At 49.3% G+C, this 22,968-nt stretch overlaps 1 protein-coding gene across 5 annotated transcripts in view; it reads right to left on the minus strand.

Moving 5' to 3' along the window:
* Nucleotides 1-22,968, minus strand: part of MYH14 (myosin heavy chain 14) — a 91,203-nt gene that overhangs the window by 35,884 nt on the left and 32,351 nt on the right. For all 5 annotated transcript variants that reach the window (XM_059999708.1, XM_059999709.1, XM_059999707.1 and 2 more), the window contains 13 exons: nucleotides 22,110-22,228; nucleotides 20,727-20,879; nucleotides 20,344-20,517; nucleotides 19,861-20,034; nucleotides 17,705-17,819; nucleotides 14,179-14,366; nucleotides 11,164-11,285; nucleotides 8,806-8,875; nucleotides 8,507-8,667; nucleotides 7,341-7,449; nucleotides 4,447-4,578; nucleotides 3,403-3,609; nucleotides 690-827 (listed from right to left, as the gene is read on the minus strand). In XM_059999708.1, coding sequence (XP_059855691.1) covers nucleotides 690-827; nucleotides 3,403-3,609; nucleotides 4,447-4,578; nucleotides 7,341-7,449; nucleotides 8,507-8,667; nucleotides 8,806-8,875; nucleotides 11,164-11,285; nucleotides 14,179-14,366; nucleotides 17,705-17,819; nucleotides 19,861-20,034; nucleotides 20,344-20,517; nucleotides 20,727-20,879; nucleotides 22,110-22,228 — 1,862 coding nt within the window. The remainder of the gene's footprint in view (nucleotides 1-689; nucleotides 828-3,402; nucleotides 3,610-4,446; nucleotides 4,579-7,340; nucleotides 7,450-8,506; nucleotides 8,668-8,805; nucleotides 8,876-11,163; nucleotides 11,286-14,178; nucleotides 14,367-17,704; nucleotides 17,820-19,860; nucleotides 20,035-20,343; nucleotides 20,518-20,726; nucleotides 20,880-22,109; nucleotides 22,229-22,968) is intronic.

Here is a 22,968-nt window from a genome sequence, read left to right on the forward strand (position 1 = left end):
GTGTTTATAAATAAAGTTTTATTGGGACACAGCCACGCCCATTTGATCACAGACCACCTGTGGCTGCTTTCATGCTACAATGGCAGAATTGAGTGGTTGTCACAGAAACGGAGTGGCCTGCCAAGGCTCGAATATTTACTATCTGGCCTTCTAGAGAAAACGTTTGCCAACACCTGATCTATAGAATTCAAGGGAAGTGATGCCGTGTCAGTTCCAGCCTTAAGCCTTTCAGAGACCTGCCCACTTCCACTTCTTTTTCTGGGAGCCCTGCGCTGCCAGGTGAGAAACCCAGGCTCTCCCATGGGCAGAGGGTCACACAAAAGAGCACCTGGACACCAGCCCTCCAGCGCCCGCCACTACGTCATCGCGACTGCCTAAGGGGACCACAGTCCAGCCCACCCACACAACGATGGGATGTAATGAAACGGGGGTTGTTTTCAGCGATGCGGCTTTGGGGTGTCGGATGATCCAGAGATAGATAATGACACATAATAGCTGCTCAATAAATACCATCTTGAGTGAAGCTGTGACAGAGACGCAAGGAGATGGAAAGGGTTCAAAGGAGACACAGCCAAGACTGAGAGTTTGAAGACCCCTAGAGGTGGGGCAAGCTGGGGGGGATGCAGAGAAGGACCTGTGCTCACCAGTGAGCCCACTCCCCCTGCCCTTGGGGCTCACAGCCCACCCACCTTGCTCAGCTTGGCGTTCTGATCTTCCAAGAGTAACAGATCCTCCCCAAACTTTTTCAGCTTTGCCTCCGTCGTCACTTTCTCCAGCTGCAGCTTCTGCCGGGCCCCTTCCTCAGCCTCGAGGTGGGTCTCCAGCTCCTGCAGTGGGGAGAAGGCAGGGTTGAGGACCCAGCGGCTGGGGACTGGCGTGTGATGGGAAGGATGGGTGGAGGGGATGGTTCACGGATCTCCGGGGCTCGTGGCTCAGACAGGTCCACAGTCTGGGTGGGGCTGGGAAGGATCCAACGCTTACTTTTCATTCAGTGGGTCAATAAACACTGATTGAGTGCCTGGTGGGGGCCAGGCACTGTTTGAGGTATTAGGATAGATAAAAATCTTTGTCTATCACATTGAAATCACATTCTTGTATGTGTGTGTGAAGATTATAAACAATAAACATCATAAATAAACATGTCACAGAGATGGGCACCGTCCACTACGGCAGTCACCAGGCACGTGTGGTGATTTGTGATGTGAGACTGGAAATTAAGATTTAATATTTTGCAATGACATGGATGGACCTCAAGGGCATTATGCTAAGGGAAATAAGTCAGACAGAGAAAGACAAATACCAGACAATCTCACTTATGAGTGGTATCTAAGAAACAAAACTAAAACAAGAAAAAAACACAAGCTCAGGGCTTTCCTGGTGGCGCAGTGGTTGGGAATCCACCTGCCAATGCAGGGGACACGGGTTCGATCCCTGGTCTGGGAAGATCCCACATGCCGCGGAGCAGCTAAGCCCGTGTGCCACAACTACTGAGCCCAACTGCTGCAACTACTGAAGCCTGTGTGCCTAGAGCCTGTGCTCCACAGCAGGCAGAAGCCACCTCAATGAGAAGCCTACGCACCGCAAGGAAGAGTAGCCCCCGCTTGCCACAACTAGAGAAAGCCCACACGCAGCCAACGAAGACCCAACACAGCCAAAAATAAATAAATAATTTTAAAAACCAAAAAAACAGAAAAACACAAGCTCAGGGAATTCCCTGGTGGTCCAATGGTTAGGACTTGGCGCTCTCACTGCCGAGGGCCTGGGTTCAATCCCTGATCGGGAAACTAAGATCCCGCAAGCTGAGTGGCACAACAAAACAAAATAAAACCCACAGGCTCATAGATGCAGAGAACAGATTGGTGGTTGCCAGAGGTGTGCGGGTAGGGAGGTGGGAGAAATGGGTGAAGGGGCTCAAACTTCCAGTTATGAAATAAGTCATGGGGATGTAATGTACAGCATGGCGGCTGTAGCTAATAATACTTTATTGTGTATTTGAAAATTGCTAAAGGAGTAGATCTTAAAAATTCTCATCACAAGGAAAATTTTTTTCTAACTACTTAAGGTGCTGGACGTAAATCAGACTTATTGCGGTGATCACTTTGCAGTGTATATAGACATCGAATCATTATGTGTACACCTGAAAGTTAATATAATGTTATATGTCAATTACACCTCAATTTTAAAAAATTCAATATTACGTGTGGCCTTGATGGCTGGTAAAATTGGGAGTCCCTATAATGGCCTAATCACAAGTCCTTCCACCTGCCCCACTACCAAAGATAAGGTCCCCTAACCAATAACCCTCTGTATCCTGGGGACCAGACAGGGTACCTGCTTATCCCTATCTAGTAGGCTTCAGTTACCTGCTAGTCCTTGGAATTATTTAAAACAAACCAATCGGGAGTTCCCTGGTGGTCCAGTGGTTAGGACTCTGCGTTTCCACTGTAGGGGGCATGGGTTCGATCCCTGGTCAGGGAACTAAGATCCCGCATGCCATGTGGCGCAGCCAAAAAATAAATAAATAAATAAAACAAACCAATCACATCTTCCTGCAGGAACCAGGGGTCACCTCATCCTCTTGTTACTACTAGGCTTGCCTCTCACAGCTGCAGCTTGTTCATGCCATTCCTGAACGCAACCCCACTGTGACTCTCTGTGCCACGGTGTCTGCCTCCCTCAGGCTGTGAACATTTGTGACTGATAACATGCTTTCTATCGCATCTGTCCAGGATCAGGTGTGGTGTGTTAGGCCATCTCCATAACCACAGGGCAGGATCCCTGCCCCCCTCACCAATGGGGTCAAAAGGAGGTGATTAAAGCACTACTGAGTTCTTAAAATGTGACCAGTCTGAGGAGTCAAATTTTCAATTTAATTCGATTTCTTTTAAATTTAAAACCAGTCACTCAATTAATTATTGGGGAACTTTTAAGTATGTTTGGATCAACGTGGGGATGTTAATCTACTTTTTTTCACAGAAGAAGTTATGAAACACAAATGCAGATGAAGTCCTGCCAATGAAAATTGAGCATCTGAATTGAGACGCGCCTTAAGTGTAAAATACACAATGGATTTTGAAGGGGAACCATGGCAGGGCAGCCTGCCTTGGAATGCAGCAGCACAGAGGCAAATGGAGCCAGGAGGTGGAGAGAGGCAGAGTACTGAAGCTACTGCTTGAGCACGCGGATCCAGCCATGCCTGAAGCTTACACATTCTAGAGTCTCCCATTAATTCGAAAGCCAAAAAAAAAAAGTATTCTTTTTGCTTAAGACACTTGGAGCTGAGTTTTGTTTTGTTTCATTTTTTCCAATTCATGGCCAAAAGAGGCAGGGTTTGCTGAAGCAAAGGAGTGTGGGGTAAACAGAAGGGGTGGGGGAGGCGGCCTCGGGCGCACGGGGCCAGACCTGTATGTGCTGCTGCAGCCTCCGCTTCTCGGTTTGCAGCTGGCGGCTGCACTCCTCCTCCTCGCCCACACGGGCCTCTAGCTCCGACACCACCAGTTCGAGCTCCTGCTTTCGGGCTGCCAGCCGCCCCCGGGTCTCCTCAGTCTCAGCACACAATTCTGCCTCTGCTCGCAGTTGCTCTGCCAGGCGGGCACGCTCCTCTTCCAGCTGGGGATGGGGTGGGAGGTCAGCGTCCGTTAGGTAGTGCTCCCAGGATGGCCCTCAGTGGAGCACAAGGTCCCTCCTGCCCGCTGAGTTACTTTGCCCTTTGAGGCCTGGGGGGCAGGAGGGAGAGACGGAAGACAGTCCCCCATCCTGCTCTTCATCTCAGGATGACCCCTAGTCACCAAGTCAGACCCCTGGAGGCCTCCCTCTCCCTCACCTCCCTACAGCCCATCAGTCCCCAGCTCCATCCCTCCTGCCCCCCTCCTCTCTCCCCATAACCCTAACAGGCTTGAGCCTCATCCTCTCCCAGTGGACTCTCTACCCGCTCTCCCAGCCTCCAGTCTCTCCATCTCCAGTCCATCCTCCAAATAGCCCCAGGGAGGACGTTCTATCAGCTCACAGTGCATTTAATACTCCTACGCCTAGAAATTTAACCAAAGGAAATAATTCTGAAAAAACAAACAGAAAAATGCTCAAGAAGGGGTTTGCTTCAGCGTTATTTTAAGATTCCAGAAATACTGGCAACAGTTACAAGTCCACCTCCTGTGTAGGATAGCCCAGCCCCTGCCCTGCCCCGATGGTGGACCAGCCTCCTGATCATCTTGGCTCTGCAGCAACCAGCCCCACCCCCACTCAATACCCTGGCGACATCCCCAGGGCCCGGCTCCCAGCATCTCGCTGCTCAACCACACCAGGTTCCGCCCCCATTCGGCCCCAGTAAACCTCGGTTCTCTGCCAGCCCGCAACCTACCCCTGCCCCCGACCCAGCTCAGCTGGAAGCCCCGCCCACCATCGGCTCCTCCCACCGCCACGCCCTCACCCGGGGACCTCGCCCCTTACCTGCGCCACCCGGCCCTGGAGCTCGCCCACCTCGCGGGCACTCTGCTGCTGCAGCTCCTGCACTTTCTGTAGTTCCTGCGCCCGTGCCTGCAGCACCTCATCCTGCCGCGTTACCTGCAGCAGTGGCTTCACCTAGGGGGACAGGAGGGATGGTGGGTGACTGGCTCCCACCGTGGGAGGCCGCTGGGCTCAGGAGCTAAGAACTCACGCTCTGAGCAGGGCCGCATTCCTGGGTTCGCATTTCAGCTCCTCCACTACTGGCCTTGTGACCTCATCAGTCGGAATGAGTGAATGACTTCACATTTGCCAACAGCCTAGAACAGTCCGGGGTACATTACAAGCAGCACTAAATGTGTCCCTTTTTTGCTACAGGGTCCCTTGGCCTACAGGAGACACTGTGCCTCAAAGTTCTCGGTCCAAGGTCCATAGTGAGAGATGCACTTTACACTGTGTGATTCCAGGCTGGAGTGACAGGCCAGCCCCCCCCCCCCACCACATGAATAACCGAAATGAAAGTTTCACCAAACCACCCTCCCCTTTGCTAAGCGGGATATACTCTGCTCACATCTGTTCTATTGCTTTTCTTTGGTTCTCCTCAACTCCGATTCTTCTCAACTTCTCTACTGTATTTGATTCTATTTTATTATCTTCCTTTCTGAGCTAATTCATAGCATTTATCACAACTATAACTTTCTGTTTATTTGTGGGATTCATTCACTGATGCCTGTGTGGACCAAGAATGTTACCGGACATCGCCTGACATATCAGTAAACAGAGGATGTTGAGGCCATCAAGCCGTGAGCCGCTGCAGCTGCCCCCAACGGTGCACCCTGAGGGGATTCAGGATGGAGGAAAACAGGATACTGGCCCTAGGTCATTAAGGTGCATATCAAAGGAATAATTTCATTCAGCCCAGACTCTTGCATCTTCCCATTCAGAGAAAAGCGCTAAATTCATTAACTCAAGGTGGCTGGTTTTTCTTTAATTAGCAGTAATCTTGATGTTTGACTACCTGGTTTTGTTTGTTTGTTTCAAAACTCCTATATATCCCGGCTCCTCCCTTACCTCTTTGCAACAGTCCCTCAGAGCTATCTGAGGGCTGTATCCGGGGCTAAAGTCCTCAGTAAAGCCCCAAACAAAACATAATTCTCAACTTGTAGGTTGTGTATTTTTTTTCAGTGACACCTGGCAAACCACACCTCCTGTCCCCAGACCTAGGATAGGCAAACTTTTTCTTAAAAGGCCAGCTAGGAAATATTTGAGGCTTTGCAGGCTATCCTGTCTCTGTTTTAACTACTCCATTCAGCTGCTGTAACTCAAAAACAGGCACAGACAATACAGTAACCAAACCAATGGGCATTTACAAAAACAGGTGTCTGGCCCATGGGCCATAGCTTACCAACCCCTGCCCTAAACTGTGGGCTCCACGGGGCAGGGCACTATATATTTTTTTTTTTAATTGAAGTATATAGTTGATTTACAATGTTGTGTTAGTTTAAGGTGCACAGCATAGTGATTCAGTTATATATAACTATATATATTCTTATATATTCTAATATATATATATTTTTTCTTTTTTAGATTCTTTTCCATTATAGATTATTACAAGATATTGGGTATAGTTCCCTGTGTTATACAGTAGGTCCTTGTTGGTGGGGCATTGTCTGTTTTTATTTACCATTTTATTATTGTACCCTCAAAAGTTACTGGCACATAGTAGGTGCTCAGTTAACATGGGCTGAGGGCGTGTAGGCTGACAGTTCAGACGTCATATTCAGAATTACACTGAACAGCTGTGTTTTTGCCTCCAAATCTCCATCCTCCTTCCTGCTCTCCAATTTCCCATTGGGAGAACACCCTGCCTCGAAGCTCACACACTTGGCTCTGCCCCTCTGCATTGGGGAGGCGTGTGATGCCGGCCTGGCTCATCTGATGTGTACTGACTGGTTCTGGGATGGTCATATGACTCCAGCCAGGCCAGTGAGAGTGAAACCTGGGACTCTGGCTGGAAGTCTGTGATAAGAAAAGACCACAGTGGCCTGGTTGGTGGCCGCCATGTGGGAAAAGTCTGCAGGGATCATCATGGAGGAAAGTCACATGGGAGGCACAGAATGTCAGATAAGTAACATTGTTTGGGCCCTTGTGCGATAAAGGGTTAACTCAGCAGGTCTGGGTTGTTCAAACCCTGCATATTTCAAGGAAAGGACTGGCCCTTGGCTGGTTCCCGGGAGATCATCTCTAAACCTTTGGATTATCCTGCCTGATAAAGAGTCCTTTGTCTACCTTGACCTCTGGAGGGGCTGGAGTAACTAAGGTCAACCACGTGGACAGTCAAGGGGGTCAATCACATGCCTATGAAAACCCTAGACACTAAGGCTTGGGTAAGCTTCCTTGGTTGGCAATATTCCATATGTGCTGTCATACAGCATTTCTACAAGAATTAAGTCCTATCTGTACAATTCTACTGGGAGTGGACAATTGGAAGCTCGTGTCTGGTCTCTCCTGGACTCTGCCCTGTGCGCCTTTTACCTTTTCTGATTTTAATGTCCATCCTTTCACTGTAATAAACTGTAACCATGAGCATAACAGCTTTTCTAAGTTCTGTGAGTCCTTCCAGTGAATCATTGAATCCTAGGGGGTCTTAGGGACCTCAACTCAACCCTAGATCCAGCTGCACCTAAAGCTGTCCCGTATCTTTTAACCACGTTGGTTTGAGTCAGATTTTTTGTCGCTTGTTACCTCAAGAATCCTGATGAACAAAAGGTGGGCTGATCAGTCCCATTTTACAGATGCACAAAACTGAGGCCCAAACCAAGAAAGTCACTTGCCCAAGCAGACCTGGCCCCAAGGACCTGTCTCCTTGCCACTTGGGCCACCTCTCCAGGTGCCCTCACCTTGATGAAGAGCCGCCACCACTGCCAGTGTCTCAGCTTGAGGTAAGCTGCACAGTTCCGCTGCATCACCCTCAGAGCACTCTGCTGCTGCTGGCGCTTCTGGAAGGCCCTGGGTGGGGAGATGGGTGGGTGGGACAATGGAGACTCAGCCCCTCCAGGCCCCGTCCCCTTAGCAAGGGAGCAAAGCTCTCTTCAATTAGTCAACCATTATTAAATGCCTACTGTGTGCAAGCACTGCTCTATTATCAGTAAATCTTGTTGGGTTCCGTCTATCGGTCTCTCTGCCCTTGACTCTCTCTGCCCTATTCCCTCCTCTCTGTCCCCACAGCCCCAGCCCCAGTTCAGCCCCAGCCTCATCTTCCACCCACTGGACCCTCACCCCAGCCACCTCCCCAGCTTCCCAGCCTCCAGAGAGGGCTTTCTATGCCCACAGCTGACCCACCCCTCTCTTGCTCCTCAGTGCCCCTGGATATGGTCCCTGCCCCTCTGCCTGGTGTTTGAGGAGTCCTTTATTCTCTGATCCTTCCTCTGGGCCAGTTCCAAGGGAGAAGGAGACCGTCCTGAAAACTCCCTGCATTCCTGAAATGTACCAGGCTCTCACATCACTGGGCCTTGGCACAAGCTGTCACTCCTGCCTGGAACACCTTTCCCATCCTCCCTCATCTACCTGGTCTGAAGGGCCTCTTGCTGTACCTGTATGACCCCCATCAAAGCACATCTCGCCCTGGACTGTGACACTTTGTGCCCGTGTATGTATCCCCCTCCAGACTGGAGTCCCTTGAGGGATTGGCCACTAAGGTGATCACACGGACCTGGTGTGCCTGGGACTTTCTCTGTTTTAGCACAGAAGATCATGCATCCTGGGAAACCTCCAGTCCCAGGCAAACCGGGATGGTTGGTCACCCTAATGCTGAGTCTAGCTCTTCTCTGAATCCCCAGCATTGCTCAGAAGCCTCAGGGACTCTAGAACCAAGAAGCCTGGGCGTCCAGTGGCTCCATCCTTTTGTTCTCAGCCCTTCTACCATCCTGGAGGCCCTGACATCTGGAGCCAATTGATCTTCTACCATCCTGGAGCCTCCCTGACCCAGCCTCTGGGGCCATCTGGTCAACCCCTCCCTGAACCAGCCTTGGCCAACGTGACCCCAAGAGATAGTGGGGAGCCGCACTTGCGAGCCAGGTATCCCCGGGCAGCTGCCTGGAAGGACACAATGATGTCTGTGACCTTCAGGTCCCGCTCTTCTTCTAGCTGGGCCAGAACCCCTGCCCGGAAGAAGATCTTGCTTTGTCCCACGCGGTAGAGGTTAGGGTCCAATTCCAGGGCCTGGATCTGTGAGAGTGGGGGGAGGGGTCATGAGGAGGAAGGGTGATGAAAGGGGAGGCTCCAGTTCAACCTCCTCCACCACCTGAGACTGTGCACACACGTTCACACTCATGCACACACCCTCAGCCTCCACCCCACACTCACCATCTTCTCACAGGCCTGCTTCCCATCCATAAAGCCCTTGGGGATGGCATTGGGTGTCAGGATCTCGTACCTGAAGTGGGTGGGGAGGGGTGGGGGAGGGGTGAAGAGTAACAGCAAATTGTCACCATGGCCAGGCACTGGGTTCAGAGTGACAAATAGCAATAATAACAATAACAATAGGAACAGTAAGAAAAACAAATATTTAAGTATTACCGAGGGCCACACACCAGGCAGAGAGCATTAATACCACCACCAATGGCAACATCATCAATATGTCCTAGGTGTGTCCACTCCTAGGACACACCACGTGCTGATTATGAGTGTTTAATTACACCAACACCATAGGTCATTGAGACGTAAAGGCAAGGTGTGTCTCGGAAGTGTGAGAATAACAACAAATAGGGGCTGATGCTCTTGAACTTATTACGTGTCAGGTCCTGAGCTAAGTGCTTTACAGCTGTTTCTTTCACATTTCTCAGTGCAACTCCAAATTTTAAAAGTACGTTTCATAAGCACACGTGTCTGTCCTCAGAGCCTTTCTCCTGCTGTGCCCTCTCCCTGGATCCTGACATTTCATTAAAAATAATGCATATTAGATGTACAACATATATGCACAAACACATATACATAATATTATATATTAATGTCATATATTAATATGCGATTTTTTTTGACTGGTGATTGGGAAATGTGTATGTGTATGTGTGTGTGTGTGTGTGTGTATCAGAGTTTCTCAGTCACCAGGGATCTTGCTAAAATGCAGATGCTAATTCAGTAAGTCTGGGGTGGGGCCTGAAAATGTGCATACCCAACAAGCTGTCAGGTGACACTGATGCTGCTGGCCTGGGGACCACACTTTGAGTATGAAACTGCAGACCTGCACTGTCCAGTGCAGCAGCTACTGGCCACACCCAACTACTGAGCCCCTGAAACATGGCCGGGGCAATTGGGCAACTGCCTTTTTAACTGCGTTTCATTTTAACTAAGTGAAATTTAAATTTAAAAACTGAAGCAGGGGGGACTTCCCTTCCCTGGTGGACCAGTGGTTAAGACTCCATGCTCCCAATGCAGGGGGCCCGGGTTCGATCCCTGGTCAGGGAACTAGATCCTGCATGCTGCAACTAAGACCCAGCACAGCCAAATAAATCAATAAATATTAAAAAAAAAAAACAAAAAACTGAAGCAGTGTAAAATATTTTTCTGTTCAACACAATTTCTTTCTTTGCTTTTTTTTTGGCCGCTCGTCTTGTGGGGATGTTAGTTCCCCAACCAGGGACTGAACATGCGCCCTCAGCAGTAAAAGCAGGGAGTCCTAACCACTGGACCGCAGGGAGTTCCCACGATTTCACTGTTTTGATAGGACTACATTTCACTTTGACCACTGGAAATTTAGTGTCTGAACTGAGATGTGCTACAGGTGTAAGACATACACCAAATTTCGAAGATTCGGTAGGAATAAAAGAATGCACAATGTCTCACTACTAATTTTTTATATTGATTACATGTTAAAATGATCTAATATCTTGGGTGTACTGGGTTAAATAAACTCTTGTTATCATTAATTTCACCTGTTTCTTTTTACTTTTAAAAATATGGCTACTAGAAAATTTTAAATTGTATATGGGGCTCACATTCTCTTTCTATTGCATGGTGCTGCTATATACAGCTTGCATGAAGCATAATTTTTGTTATCATATTCACCATATTACTGGCTTATTATATGTTAATATTTTTTCCTTCTCTCCTATTCGACTGCATTTTTTAGAAAATAAACTTATTTATTTATTTATTTATGGCTGCATTGGGTCTTTGTTGCCGTGCGCGGGCTTCTACTCTTTGTTGCGGTGCGCAGGCTTCTCATTGCGGTGGCTTTTGTTGTGGAGCATGGGCTCTAGGTGCACGGGCTTCAGTAGTTGTGGCACGTGGGCTCAGTAGTTGTGGCTCACAGGCTCTAGAGCGCAGGCTCAGTAATTGTGGTGCACGGGCTTAGTTGCTCCGTGGCATGTGGAAATTTCCCAGACCAGGGCTCGAACCTGTGTCCCCTGCTTTGGCAGGTGGATTCTTAACCACTGCACCACCAGGGAAGTCCTTGACTGCATTTTTATAAGAAATGCCGATTGCGATACCCAGATCGCAACATAGTACTCTATGCCCTTTCTCTTGGGGAGTCCAGTGAATGGGGGCATTGCTCTCCCAAATCACAGAGGAGAAAGCTGAGACTCAGTAACCAAAGGAACTTGCCCGGAGGCCCCGCCCCTCCACTCGCGCTGAGGCCCCACCCCTGACCCTTCCCAGAAGTAGCAGTTGGGGTGCTTCGGATGCAGGCACCCAAGCCCTACCCCACCCCATGCCGCTCACCTCTGCCGGAATTCCTGGAAGAGGATGCGGTTGGGAAAGCCCTGGCGACAGATGCGGATGCCCTCCAGGACGCCGTTACAGCGCAGCTGGTCCAGCACCAGCCGCGGCTCCAGCTTCCCAGCCTGCAAAGAGCAGTCACAGACATGCGAGGTCAGTGGCTGCCACACAGGGGCGCCACTCACTGGATGGCAGCCGTCAGGGGAACTCAGGTGGATGGCAGTTTGGGCAGGTCAAAAATGGTTGGCAATTTCATCTGGTTCAACCTATCATTTACTGAGCACCTACTACATGCCAGGCAGAAATGCCTGCCCCAGGGAGCTCACTGTCCACTGGGAGAGGTCGACAATAAATGAGGTCAAGACATCACAAACGTCAGGAGTAAATGAGTACTAAGTGCTGAGGGGCAAAGAGCAGAGGGGAGGGAGGACGGAGAGTGCTGAATTTGCATAGGACAGTCTAGGAAGGCGATGTGTGAACAAAGCACGGACATCATTATTTTTGGTAGTTAGCTTTCATTGCCTTTTCTTTCTCTTACCTGCTTTTTTTCCCCCCAAAGTAATACACAAATGGTAAAAATCTAAACACTACAAAAAAATTCAAATTACACATTCTGAAAAACAACTCTTGCCTTGCCCAGGCCCCCAGAGTGGTCAACACAATACCCAGGTTTTTATGGAGTCTTCTAGATCAGTTGTTCTCAACCCAGACTACACACTGGAGTCCCCTCACATGCTTAAAAAAGCAAAAACAAACAACAAACAAAACCAAAAAAAAAAAAAAAAAAAAAAAGCCCTGGCCCCAGGCTAGGGCAGAATATAAATATCTGGTAGGGAGGAGGGTTAAAAAATGAGAACCACCATTCTGTATCTTTTTCAAGGGCTATCTAAGCATATATGTACTTATTCATCCATCAAATGTTTATTAATACTCACTGTCTGCCACACAATGTGTTCTAGGCACTGGGGACTCAGCAGTAAAAAAGGCGATAAAAGCCCCTGCCCTCAGAATGTTTATGTCCCAGCAAAAAGGGAGTTTCTGTTTATTTATTATTATATATGTTCCCTATTCCTTGGTAATAACACTTCCATTCTGTGGGAGGGAGGGCGCTATTCCTCCCCCTATGCTGTCAGTCCATGAGTGGCTAGGACTGACCTCATCCTGGCTCCAGACATGGTCATGTGACTCAGGCCAGGCCAATCAGGCTGGTTCAAGGGTGGGCACAAGAGCCATCCTAGGCCAGTGAAAGCCAGCCCTGGGACTTCTGCTACATCCATGCTGCCAGAGGCTCTCTCTTTCCTTTAGGGTTGCTGAACTGAAAGAATGAAAGTCTGGAGCCATTGGTGGCTGCCGTGCCACCCTGAGAATGGAGACAGAGATTCATCGGAGAGGAGGCAACACACAGAAAAGCAGAGCCAAGCAGAGGAAAAAGATTCCTGACGTCACCGTTTGAGCACCTGGATCCAACTATGCCTGAACCTAATCATGGAATCGTCAATTACGTGAATCTATGCATTCTCACTTTTTTTTTTTTTGGCCGTGCCCTGTGGCTTGTGGTATCTTAGTTCCTCAACCAGGGATGGAACCCGGGCCCTCGGCAGTGAAAGCGTGGAGTCCTAACCACTGGACCGCCGGGGAATTCCTGATACATTCTCACTTTTGCTTAAGCCATCTTAGTGGCTCTCTCAAAAGAGCCCCAAGGAAATGGCTGAAGATAGCTGGAAATTGGAAATAATATATAGGATGGTCTCACAGTAACATTTTGGTTTTTTTCCCCCCTCCCTCCCTCCTTTCCTTCCTTCCTTCCTTCCTATCCTTCCTTTCCTCCTTCCTTCCTCCATTCCACCCTTCAACAAGACATTTGGCAGGCTTGAGTGGGGAGGTGCCCAGCAAGGTCAGGAGACTGATTACGTAAAAGGGGGCTGAGAAAACTCGTAAATGTGTGCTATATTACAGGATCTCACTGTTGCTAAAAAGAGATGCTGGACTGGAACTTGACATACTGGTGGGAACTCGTAGTTTTCAATATATAAAGATAGTCATAGAAATAAACGTAGATGTTTACGTGTATGTACACATGTATGTGTGGACATGTATATACATGTGTATGCATGCATGTACGTTAGTGTGTACGTACATAGCTCTATTTACGGAGAGGTCCTGGGAGTGACACCTTGATACCATGGAGCACCCAGATCTTAGATTGTAAGCACCATTCTCCACTAAGGCTCTTTGGAGAAGTGGCTGAGTCCATGTATGCCGTATTTCATCAAATAAAAGCCACTATCAATTGTAAAACACACTGTTATCTTCTATACCACCAAGAAAGAAAAGCTCTTGTCGATTAAACTCGGACAGGCCTTTGATTGTAAGCCACATCCCAACTTCAGAGATGCTAAAATATCACTATAAAGGTGTCTTAGATTTGATAAAATATGGTATTTACAGCTATGAGAAACACAGATCCACCTACTCAATAACCTCAGCTCGTGCTTTCTGAGGACAGTATAAGCCCCAGGCACCTAGTTTCACCTTCTATGCTGACCCTTCTCTACAGGGCCTATTCTCTGATTTTCCCAACAAGAAAACTTATTGGTGGCCTAGGAGGCCAGGCACGGTCTCCCCACACTTACATGACACTCCCAGCTCCAACGGTCTTTTTTCCATCCCTTGTACCTTTCATGCTCCAACCAACCACTGGGCTTCTGCACAAGCTGTTCTCTGCTTAGAATACCACTTATCCTTCCAATCTCAGACCTCACCTTCTCCAGGGAGCCCTCCCTGACTTCACTGTATTCCCACTACCTGGCACCTAGTAGGTGCTCAGTAAAACTTAAGTCCTATGAATGAATGAATTTTCCTAACAGGGCATTGAGCCTGGGAGGGAAAACAACTTGCTCGAGGTCACACAGCCAGTCAGAAGTGAGCCTGGGGCCAGACATGGTTCCAGCCACATCCAGCGACTGGGACTTTACCCACTGCCAGAGTTGCCATCCCTCCCTGGGCTGGGTCACTCACCCTCTTCTCGTGGTTGGGGATGATACAGCGGACGAAGCTGGGGTTGGTGTTGCTGAGTGTGGCCATGAGGCGGCTCAGGGACTCCTTGTAGAGCTGTCCCACCGTCCGGAACATGCCCCGGCGTGGGCGGCCACCAGGCGGGCCATCCCCAAGGCTGTTCACCTGCTCCAGCCCCACGATGCCCTCCACTGTGGAAGGAGGAAACAGATGTAGAGAGAGAGTAAAGTCAAAGGTCAGTTTTATGAGGCTGGGTTGGCCAAAGGTCAACGATCTTATTATTTATAGGACCTGGCACTTTACATATGAAACACCCGTCACAGCCTAGTAAGGTAGGTGTTATCAGCCCATTGGACTGACCAGCAAACTGAGGCTCAGAAAGATGGAAGACTGTGCCCAAGGCCACACAGCTTAGGATCTGAAGACCCAGGATCTGAACCCAGGCAGTATGAATCTTCTTGAACCCTGGTCTCTGACCCTTCTTTTCCATTTTCCTTATCAGCAAATGATGATGAAGATAGAAAATGCTTCCTTAGCACTTATTCTCTGCCAGGCACTGCTCAAAGCACTTGACATACATCAGCTTATTTATAAGCCTATAAAAATCATTCCCATTTTATGGATGAGGAAACTGAGGCACAGAGAGGGAAAAGGGCGATAACCACAGCTGCATTTTCAGGAACTTGAAACAGTGTCACATTAACAATGTAATGAAGTCTGGCTTTATTACGATATTTGAAATAAGGCAATGTTTAAAATAAGGCAAAAAATTAAAAATACATAAATAAAAAGAAATGAAAAAACATAAAATAAAATAAGGCAAACTGCCTCCATAGTCACCATTTTCCCAGAAAGGCCTGATTTCATGATAATTTTTTTTCCCTATTGTCATTTGATGCTGTCACTTCAACTAGTGAGAAACATGCACTCCTTTGTCTCAAATTCTATGTACTGAATCCTTCCCAGTTTCTCAAGAACCTGCAGCTGGGGCAGAAGCTGATGGCCTGCAACCCCCAATCACGAGGGTTATCACGGTCAACTAGATAACTCGCTCTGAGGGCAGTGCTTGGCACACAGTGGGGGCTCAGATATGGCATTTTTCCTCCCCAGGTTCAAGTCTCCCTCCTACCGCCATGCTCCTAGTTATTATCAAAAGGATAATTATCATTTATTAAGTTCTTATAGCACAGGTAAGAGCAGAGGCTCTGGGTTCAAATCCCAGCTCTGTCCCTTACTGGCTGTGTGACCACAGGCAGGTGACTTAACCTCTCTGTGCTTCCATGTCCTCAACCGTATAACAGGGGTAACAGTACTAACAGCTGCCTGATTAGGTGGTTCAGAGGATTCCGTGTGTTAATAATGGTGAAAGGGCTTTGCACAGTGCACAGCACACAGTACGGGCTCAATTAGTGCCAGCTGATACTATCACAGTTGTTTGCACTTTTACATGCGGTTTAGTTAGAAGAAGGCCTTGTGCTGCTACAAAGAGTCTGGAAACTGCTAAGGGAGCCAACAGGGGGTGGGGACAGGAAAGAAGAGGGAAAGATCTCTGTATGGTAAGGAAAGGGGATAGACGTTCAAAACCAGGTTCCCGGTCCAAAGGGCCCACCCTCCTCGTCTGGCAAATCTCACCCGTTGGTGCACAGCAACACCCACCCCCTGACGGAGAAATGGCAGAGCCGCGCCTCCCTGAAGATCCTGGGGGTGACGGTGGGAAGGAGCCCAGGAAAGAGAACTGCTGCAAGCCCCCGTGTTCTGGGTGGGGGTGAGGACAGACGGGGGGAGAGGCAGGGAGATGGGATGGCAGGTGCAAAGGGAGCAGCATGAGAAGAGGCAGGAAGAAAAAAGAAGAAAGGGTTATTAGTCAACAGCACAGAGCAAAGCAGGAGGAGGAACCTGATCCTGGCCATGAACTTTTAAAGCCAGGGAGACTGTCCTGTTCAGCTTTATGAGGGCATCAATGTTGGTTGAAAGGGCGAATGCCCCCTTCGAATTTAATACCCGGGGGGAAAAAACTTCTCTCCCTATAGGTTGAGTCTGTATCTGTTTTATTAGGTATCCCCTTTTGCCCTGGCCACCAGGAAGCTCAAGGACTAACTCAAGGCTCCCACCCAGCTTGTTGAAGAGAGTTTGTCTCATTTGCCTTTTCCCCTGGGCTTCCAGGATGTTGGGTACCCAACTCTGGGCTGTCAGGATGCCCGAAAGCAAAGCCAACTCTGGGCTCAGGGCAGCTGTAGTAGAGATTGATGCAGAAATGGCCCCAATCCCCCACCCCTCTCTGTGACTTGCAGCTCCTTGAATCTGGGCTGGCCTTGTGACTTGCTTTGTTCAGAAGAACTGTGGAGGAAATAATACTGTGTGGGGTTCCAGTCCGGGACTCAAGAGGCTTTGCCACTTCTACTTTCTCTCTTGGAACTCTTTGAGAGCCGAGCATATATAGGGCGGAGCATGTGAAGGATTAGGGGGAACATCATGTGCCCATGAACATGGCACAAGTTTTAAAGAAGTTGACGGGGAAGATTTTCAGTCTGAAGGAGATGATTCTCGGCAGAATCTGGTTCTGTTACTGAACATCAAACAATGCTTTTCAATCCCTCTTGTATAAACTATATGAGATACTAACATCAAATTTCCCTGTCTAAAATCAGCTCACCATATCAAGGTGTGCTATGCCCTTTTGCTCTGTGAGTTTGTTTTGGGAATGACTCATCTTGCTTATTCTGTTCTCTTGTCCAATTGCATGGGCTGGCGCTTCTACTACTATGCTTTTCACTTCAGTAAAAGATTAAGGCAAACTGACAGATTCTGGAAACCCAGAATCAGGAAACCAAGATGCTGGTTCTGTCCGTTTTATAAAATCATCTCTCAAACCTCCTCTAAGGATGGAGGGCAAGGATGGACAGGGCTTGCTGGTCTGAAAGTGTCAGTCTGAAAAGACTGATGGCCAAACTCACACGGGCCTTGTTGGAGCAGGAAAACTCCAAAACTATACCTGGGTTTTTGCTCTTTTTTTTCTTCCCTGAATCCCTGAAGGGAACTTTGGGAGAGATCAACGAAAGCAAAGCCTAAAAGTTGACTAACCTGTAAATACTGCCCTTCCGAGTTCTCTTGTTGTTATTAATTCTTTTTCAGTCGAATCTCTTGATTTTTTTTTTTTTAGGGATCATATGCCATCTACAATTAATAACTTCATTGCTTCCTTTTGAATATTCATATACCTATTTCTTTTTCTGGTCTGATTGCATAAACTATTATCGCCCAAACAGTGTTTCACAGCAGTGTTGACAGTGGGCATCCTTGTCTTTTTCTGATTAAGGAGGAGTGTTTTATCATTGAGTGTGATGCTGGTTTGAGATATCAATCAAGCAATCACTAATTGGAATCACTACTGTAAGGCTGTCTGGCCTACTGGCACCAGTTCTGCCTCTGAGCTGACAACTCAGGTCTGGAACAAAAGTGTTCACACTGTGAGTTGGGAGAAGGGATGCACAGAGCTCCAGGGACAGGGCCTGCGGAAGCTGGTCCTTACCGTCTTTCCAGATCTCTGCCGTTAGCCGGTCTGTGCTCTGGTGAAGCAAGGCTGCGACACTGTCATTCAGAGGGTCCATGTTTTTCATCAGCCACTCATTGGCCTTGTAGTCAACCTGAATGAAATTGGGCACAGGAGGGTGGCGGGATGGTGGGTTCACCAGCACTGCTGATTTCCCAGGGAGCCTCTCAGAAGCTCTGAGATTCCCAGCTCTGGGGCTCACCACTCAGGAGAGAGCACTGGTGGACACCTTGTGCCCATATCCTGAACTGCACCCACCCGCAGCATGGTCCCTCTCCCTTTCTGTATTTCCCTTAAGAGGACTCTGCCCACCTCTGGGACCTCATCCACCAACACTTCTTTCCTTATTCATTTAGCCACTCTGGTCCTCAAACGTGCAAGCTCATTTCCACCTCAGGATTTTGACCCCTGCCGTTCCCGCCACCTGTGATTCCCTCTCCGTGGATTTTCACGTGGCCAGCTCCCTTCCATGGAATCACAGTCTTGACCACCACGATTCCCTGCACGCGTTCCCCCCCCACCAGATGGTGGCTTCCAGAGGCCAGGGCCTGAGTCTGACTCACAACCAGCAGAGGACTGGGCACACAGGAAATCTTAGCAAATGTCTGGAAAACAACTGAGTTCTAGAACAGAACACATGGGTCTCCTACCCCTCAGCCTTTGTGTATGCCGTCCCCTCCACCCATTCTTTTCTGGCTACGGGTTACTCATCATTTATTTTATTATTATTTTTTAAAATATTTATTTATTTGGCTGCACCAGGTCTTAGTTGTGGCATGCAGGATCTAGTTCCCTGAGCGGGGATCAAACCCAGGCCCCCTGCATTGGGAGCATGGAGTCTTACCCACTGGACCACCAGGGAAGTCCCTACTCATCATTTAGACCAGGGATTGGCAAACAATGGCCTCCCAGCCAAATCCACCTCCTTTTATAAATAAAGTTTTAGGGACCTTCCTGGTGGTCCAGTGATTAAGAATCTGCCTTCCAATGCAGGGGACGCAGGTTCAATCCCTGGCTGGGGAAGTAGGATCCCACGTGTCGCGGGCCAAGTAAGTCAGCCCGCCACAACAAAGAGGCCACACAGGGTGCGGCAACTGAGACCCGACACAGCCAAAAATAAATAAATAGGACTCCCCTGGTGGCGCAGTGGTTAAGACTTTGCCAGCCAATGCAGGGGACACGGGTTTGAGTCCTGGTCCGGGAAGATCCCACATGCCGCGGAGCAACTAAGCCCGTGTGCCACAACTACTGAGCCTGCGCTCTAGAGCCTGCGAGCCACAACTACCGAGCCCGCACGCCATGACGCCTGTGTGTTTAGCCTGTGTTCTGCAACAAGAGAGGCCATTGCAATGAGAAGCCCGCGCACCACAACGAAAAGCAGACCCCGCTTGCCGCAACTAGAGAAAGCCTGCGTGCAGCAACAAAGACCCAATGCAGCCAAAAATAAATAAATAAATTTAAATAAATAAATAGATAATTTAAAAAATAATAAAATAAATAAAGTTTTATTGGAATATGGCCTTCATTTATGTGTGAACTTGTGGCTTCTTTCGTGCTCTCATGGCAGAATTGAGTAGTTGCGCCAGAGACTGGCCCACAGAACTGAAACTATTCACAGAAAATGTTTGCTGACCCTTGATTTAGAGTTCAGATCAAGCATCACTCTCCTCTGTGAGACCTTCCCTGGGATTGCTCCTCTGGACTTTGACACTATCCATAGCTGGTCCCATTAAAGCACTTATCGGCCTTATATCCCGATGGTCTGTCTTCATCTCCCTCCCAGATAAGGAACTTTGTGAGGACAGAATCATATCTGACGTGGGTCCCCAGCTTTGCTCAGCACAGGGCTGAGCCCACAAAAGGCATATGTTGGCCAAATGAGTGAATAAAATGCACCTAATTCTCCACCTGGTGAACTCCTATCCATCTCTTGAAACCCACTGCAAATATCCCCTCCTTGAGGAAGCCTTTGCTGACTTCATCAGACAGAGTCCTCACTCCTCCAAGGGCTTTCCAACCCCTGGCCTGGCTGTGACTTGTCCCAGTGGACACCAGGTGGCCCCTGCTTTCCCTCTGCACCCTCCCTTCATCCTCACTCCCACCCACAGCCCCCAAGGCTGGCCCCTGCTCCCTACCTTGCCCGCATAATGCAGGACGCTGAAGTCGGCCTGATCCCGCAGAGTCCTTGGCCGCTGGAATTTGGGGTGACCACCCTGCTCTTGGGCCACCTTCTCCACAAAGGACTTGTCTGTGGCCTTTGGGAACCAGCACTCCTCGTCCAGCAGAGCGAGGAGCCCAGGGGGGTTGGCCTGACCATTAACAGAGGAGGGCAGAAGAGTTAAGTCAGATCCCCAAATACTGGACACTTAGGTTGCTGCTAATTTTTAGTTCTTGTGCCACTTGGGACCTACGAGCAAACACGAGAACAACCGTTATAGCCATCGATTAGCCCTTTGATTCGAGCCACGCCCTGTGGCAGGCATGTTCTGGGTTCTAATTATCCAGCAGCCACAAGGATCTATGCCATTTTCCCCATTTAACCGATGGAGAGGCCTGAGGCCGGTGGGGTGAGGAGCTGGACCAAGGTCACGTGGAGGGTGGAGCAGCCGTGGGCTCACCGGCCGCTCGATGAGGTCGATGCAGGGCTGCAGGTCGAGGCCGAAGTCGAGGAAGGTCCAGGGGATGCCCTCGCGCTGGTATTCCTCCTGCTCCAGGACAAACATCGTGTGGTTGAAGAGCTGCTGCAGCTTCTCGTTGGTGTAGTTGATGCAGAGTTGCTCGAAGGAGTTCAGCTGCGGGGGGGAGGGACAGATGAAAGAGGGGGACAGGGACCCGGAGGGGGCAGGAACCCGGGGGGGACAGGGACCCATAGAAAGGGGAGCAGAGACCCAGGGAGAGGCGAACAGGGACCCAGAGAGAGGGGGACAGGGAACCAGAGAGAGGGGGACAGGGCCAGCGTGATGGAGCCCTCCCAGCCCCCAGCCAGGCACAAAGCGCAGACCTGGAAGATCTCAAAGCCGGCGATGTCCAGGATGCCCAGGAAGGAGGCGCCTTGGCGGGGGCTACGGTCCAGCGCTCGGTTGAGGCGCAGGACCAGCCAGCGGAAGAGGCGCTCGTAGGTGGCCTTGGCCAGGGCCTCCAGCGCAAAGTCAGCCTGCAGGTCAGGGCACACAGTGAGGGCCCAGCCTGCACATTAGTGCCCCCCGACCCCGCCCTGCCGGCAAGGAGACACTGGGTGTGGACGGAGCCCCATCATGGTTCGTCAAGAGCAGCGACTTTAACAACAGCAGATCATTAGTGACGCCCTACTGTGCGTCGGGCACTGTGTGAAGCGCTTGGGGGCACATTAGTTCATGAATATTCCACCCAACCCTTGAACCAATTTCCACGGCAGAACAGGTAAGAGGGTGGAATCTGGAGACCAACATCTAGATTGGAATCCTAGCTCTGCTACTTAGAGGCTGTGTGACCTCAGGCATGTGAATAAACCTCTCTGTGCCTCAGTGTCTTCATCTGTAAAATGGATCCTATCAATAGTACCTTGACTGAGAGCAGAACCCAGGTCAGTGTGATCCCCAAGCTCATATCCGTCACTGTGCCTTCTCTGTCCTAGCACCTCGAGAGCCCAGCCTGGGGTCAGGCAGAGGCCTCTGCCCCAAAACTGGAATTCTGAAAACATCTAGTCTGTTTTCACCTCTCCCCACCCTCACTGCCACCACGCTTATCTGTGCTGCTGTCATCGCTTGCCGGCACTGTGACAGCGGCCTCCTTGTGTCTCATTGCTTCCACTGGGTCCCCCTGGACCCAATTCTCCACACAGTAGACAAGGGAATCTTTATAAAGACAAACTGAACCAAGTTATTCCCTGGCTTAAATCCTCACTGGCCTCCTGCTGCACTCTACATAAAACTCACCTCCTTATTGTGGCTCCTAAGACCTCATGTGATCTGTCCCCTTCCAACCTCTCTGACTGCGGCTTCTACCACCCTCTCCCCCACTGTCTAGTCTCACTGATCTCCTTAACGTTCCCAACTTGCCAAGCTTGTTCCAGCCCCAGGGCCTTTACACATGCCCTTTGTCTTGAACCATCCAAGTCTCAACTCAAATGTCACCTCTTCCGAGAAGACTTTCCCAAACACCTCAATCCCCTCCTTTGAAGAAAGCACCCGTTTCTTCCTTTATTATCTGATTCCCTACTACAGCCTGAGCTCCCTGAAGGCGTGGTCTTTGTTTCCATGACTGCCTTTATTCCAGCACCTAGACCAGAGTCGGTAACTGAACAGACACTCAGCAAAAGTTTGTTGAGTGAGCGAGAAAAAACTGGCATAAGCTGCTTAAAAATCCAGGGCCCTCCCTGCGCCCACCTGCCGCCAGCCTTGCCCACCTGTTCCTTGGTCTGTGCTTTCTGCACGTAGTCCCGGCCAACTTTGATGCGGGGGGTGAGCAGGGCGCGGGAGAAATCTGTCACCCCCAGGCCCAGGAGGCGGCAGAGCTTCTGCGCAGCTGAGGGCGAGAGGCACCAAGATGTGATCAGCACTGGGAGGTGGGGACAGTGCAGAGTGGGGGAGGGGGGAGAGGGTGCCACCCCCCACTGTTGGTGGAACACCAGCCTTTCCCGCTAGAGGCATTACGGGTCCTAAAGGTGTGTGCATTCTCCAGCCCAATAATTCTCCTCCTGGAACCCTAAGTTGGCAAAAATAATTCTGGATGTGGGCAAAAGCTGGACTAGGAGGATGTCCGTCACAGCACTGTTTACAATGGGGAAAACCAGGAAGCAACCTGAATGTCCAACAGCTAGGGGTTGGTTAGAGAGTCAGGGTGCATCCATTTGAACAAATGTTCTGCAGTCACTAAATATGATTATTATAAATAATAATTATTTATAACATTATTATTACTAATTAATAATATAAGCCTTATAAATAATTATTATTTAATAAATAAATAATCATTATAAATTATTACACGGTACACTTAAGACATGTACATTTCATGATTTGTACGTTTCACTTCCAGTCCATGAAAGAACTGTAAACAAATATTGGATGCCAGTAAAGATATACAGGCTGAAGGGTCTGTACCAATACCTGAGATTTTGAAACGCGCCAGAAAAGGAGACGGATGAACAGAGGATGCAAAGATATTCGATAAAGCAAGTGTAGTAAAGTGTCAGTGGTAGAATCTTGGTGGTGGATCTGGGTGTTTGGTATAAAATTTTTTGAACTTTTCTATATGTTGGAAAA

Source organism: Delphinus delphis, chromosome 20 (genome assembly GCF_949987515.2).
Source record: "Delphinus delphis chromosome 20, mDelDel1.2, whole genome shotgun sequence".
NCBI lineage: Eukaryota > Metazoa > Chordata > Mammalia > Artiodactyla > Delphinidae > Delphinus > Delphinus delphis.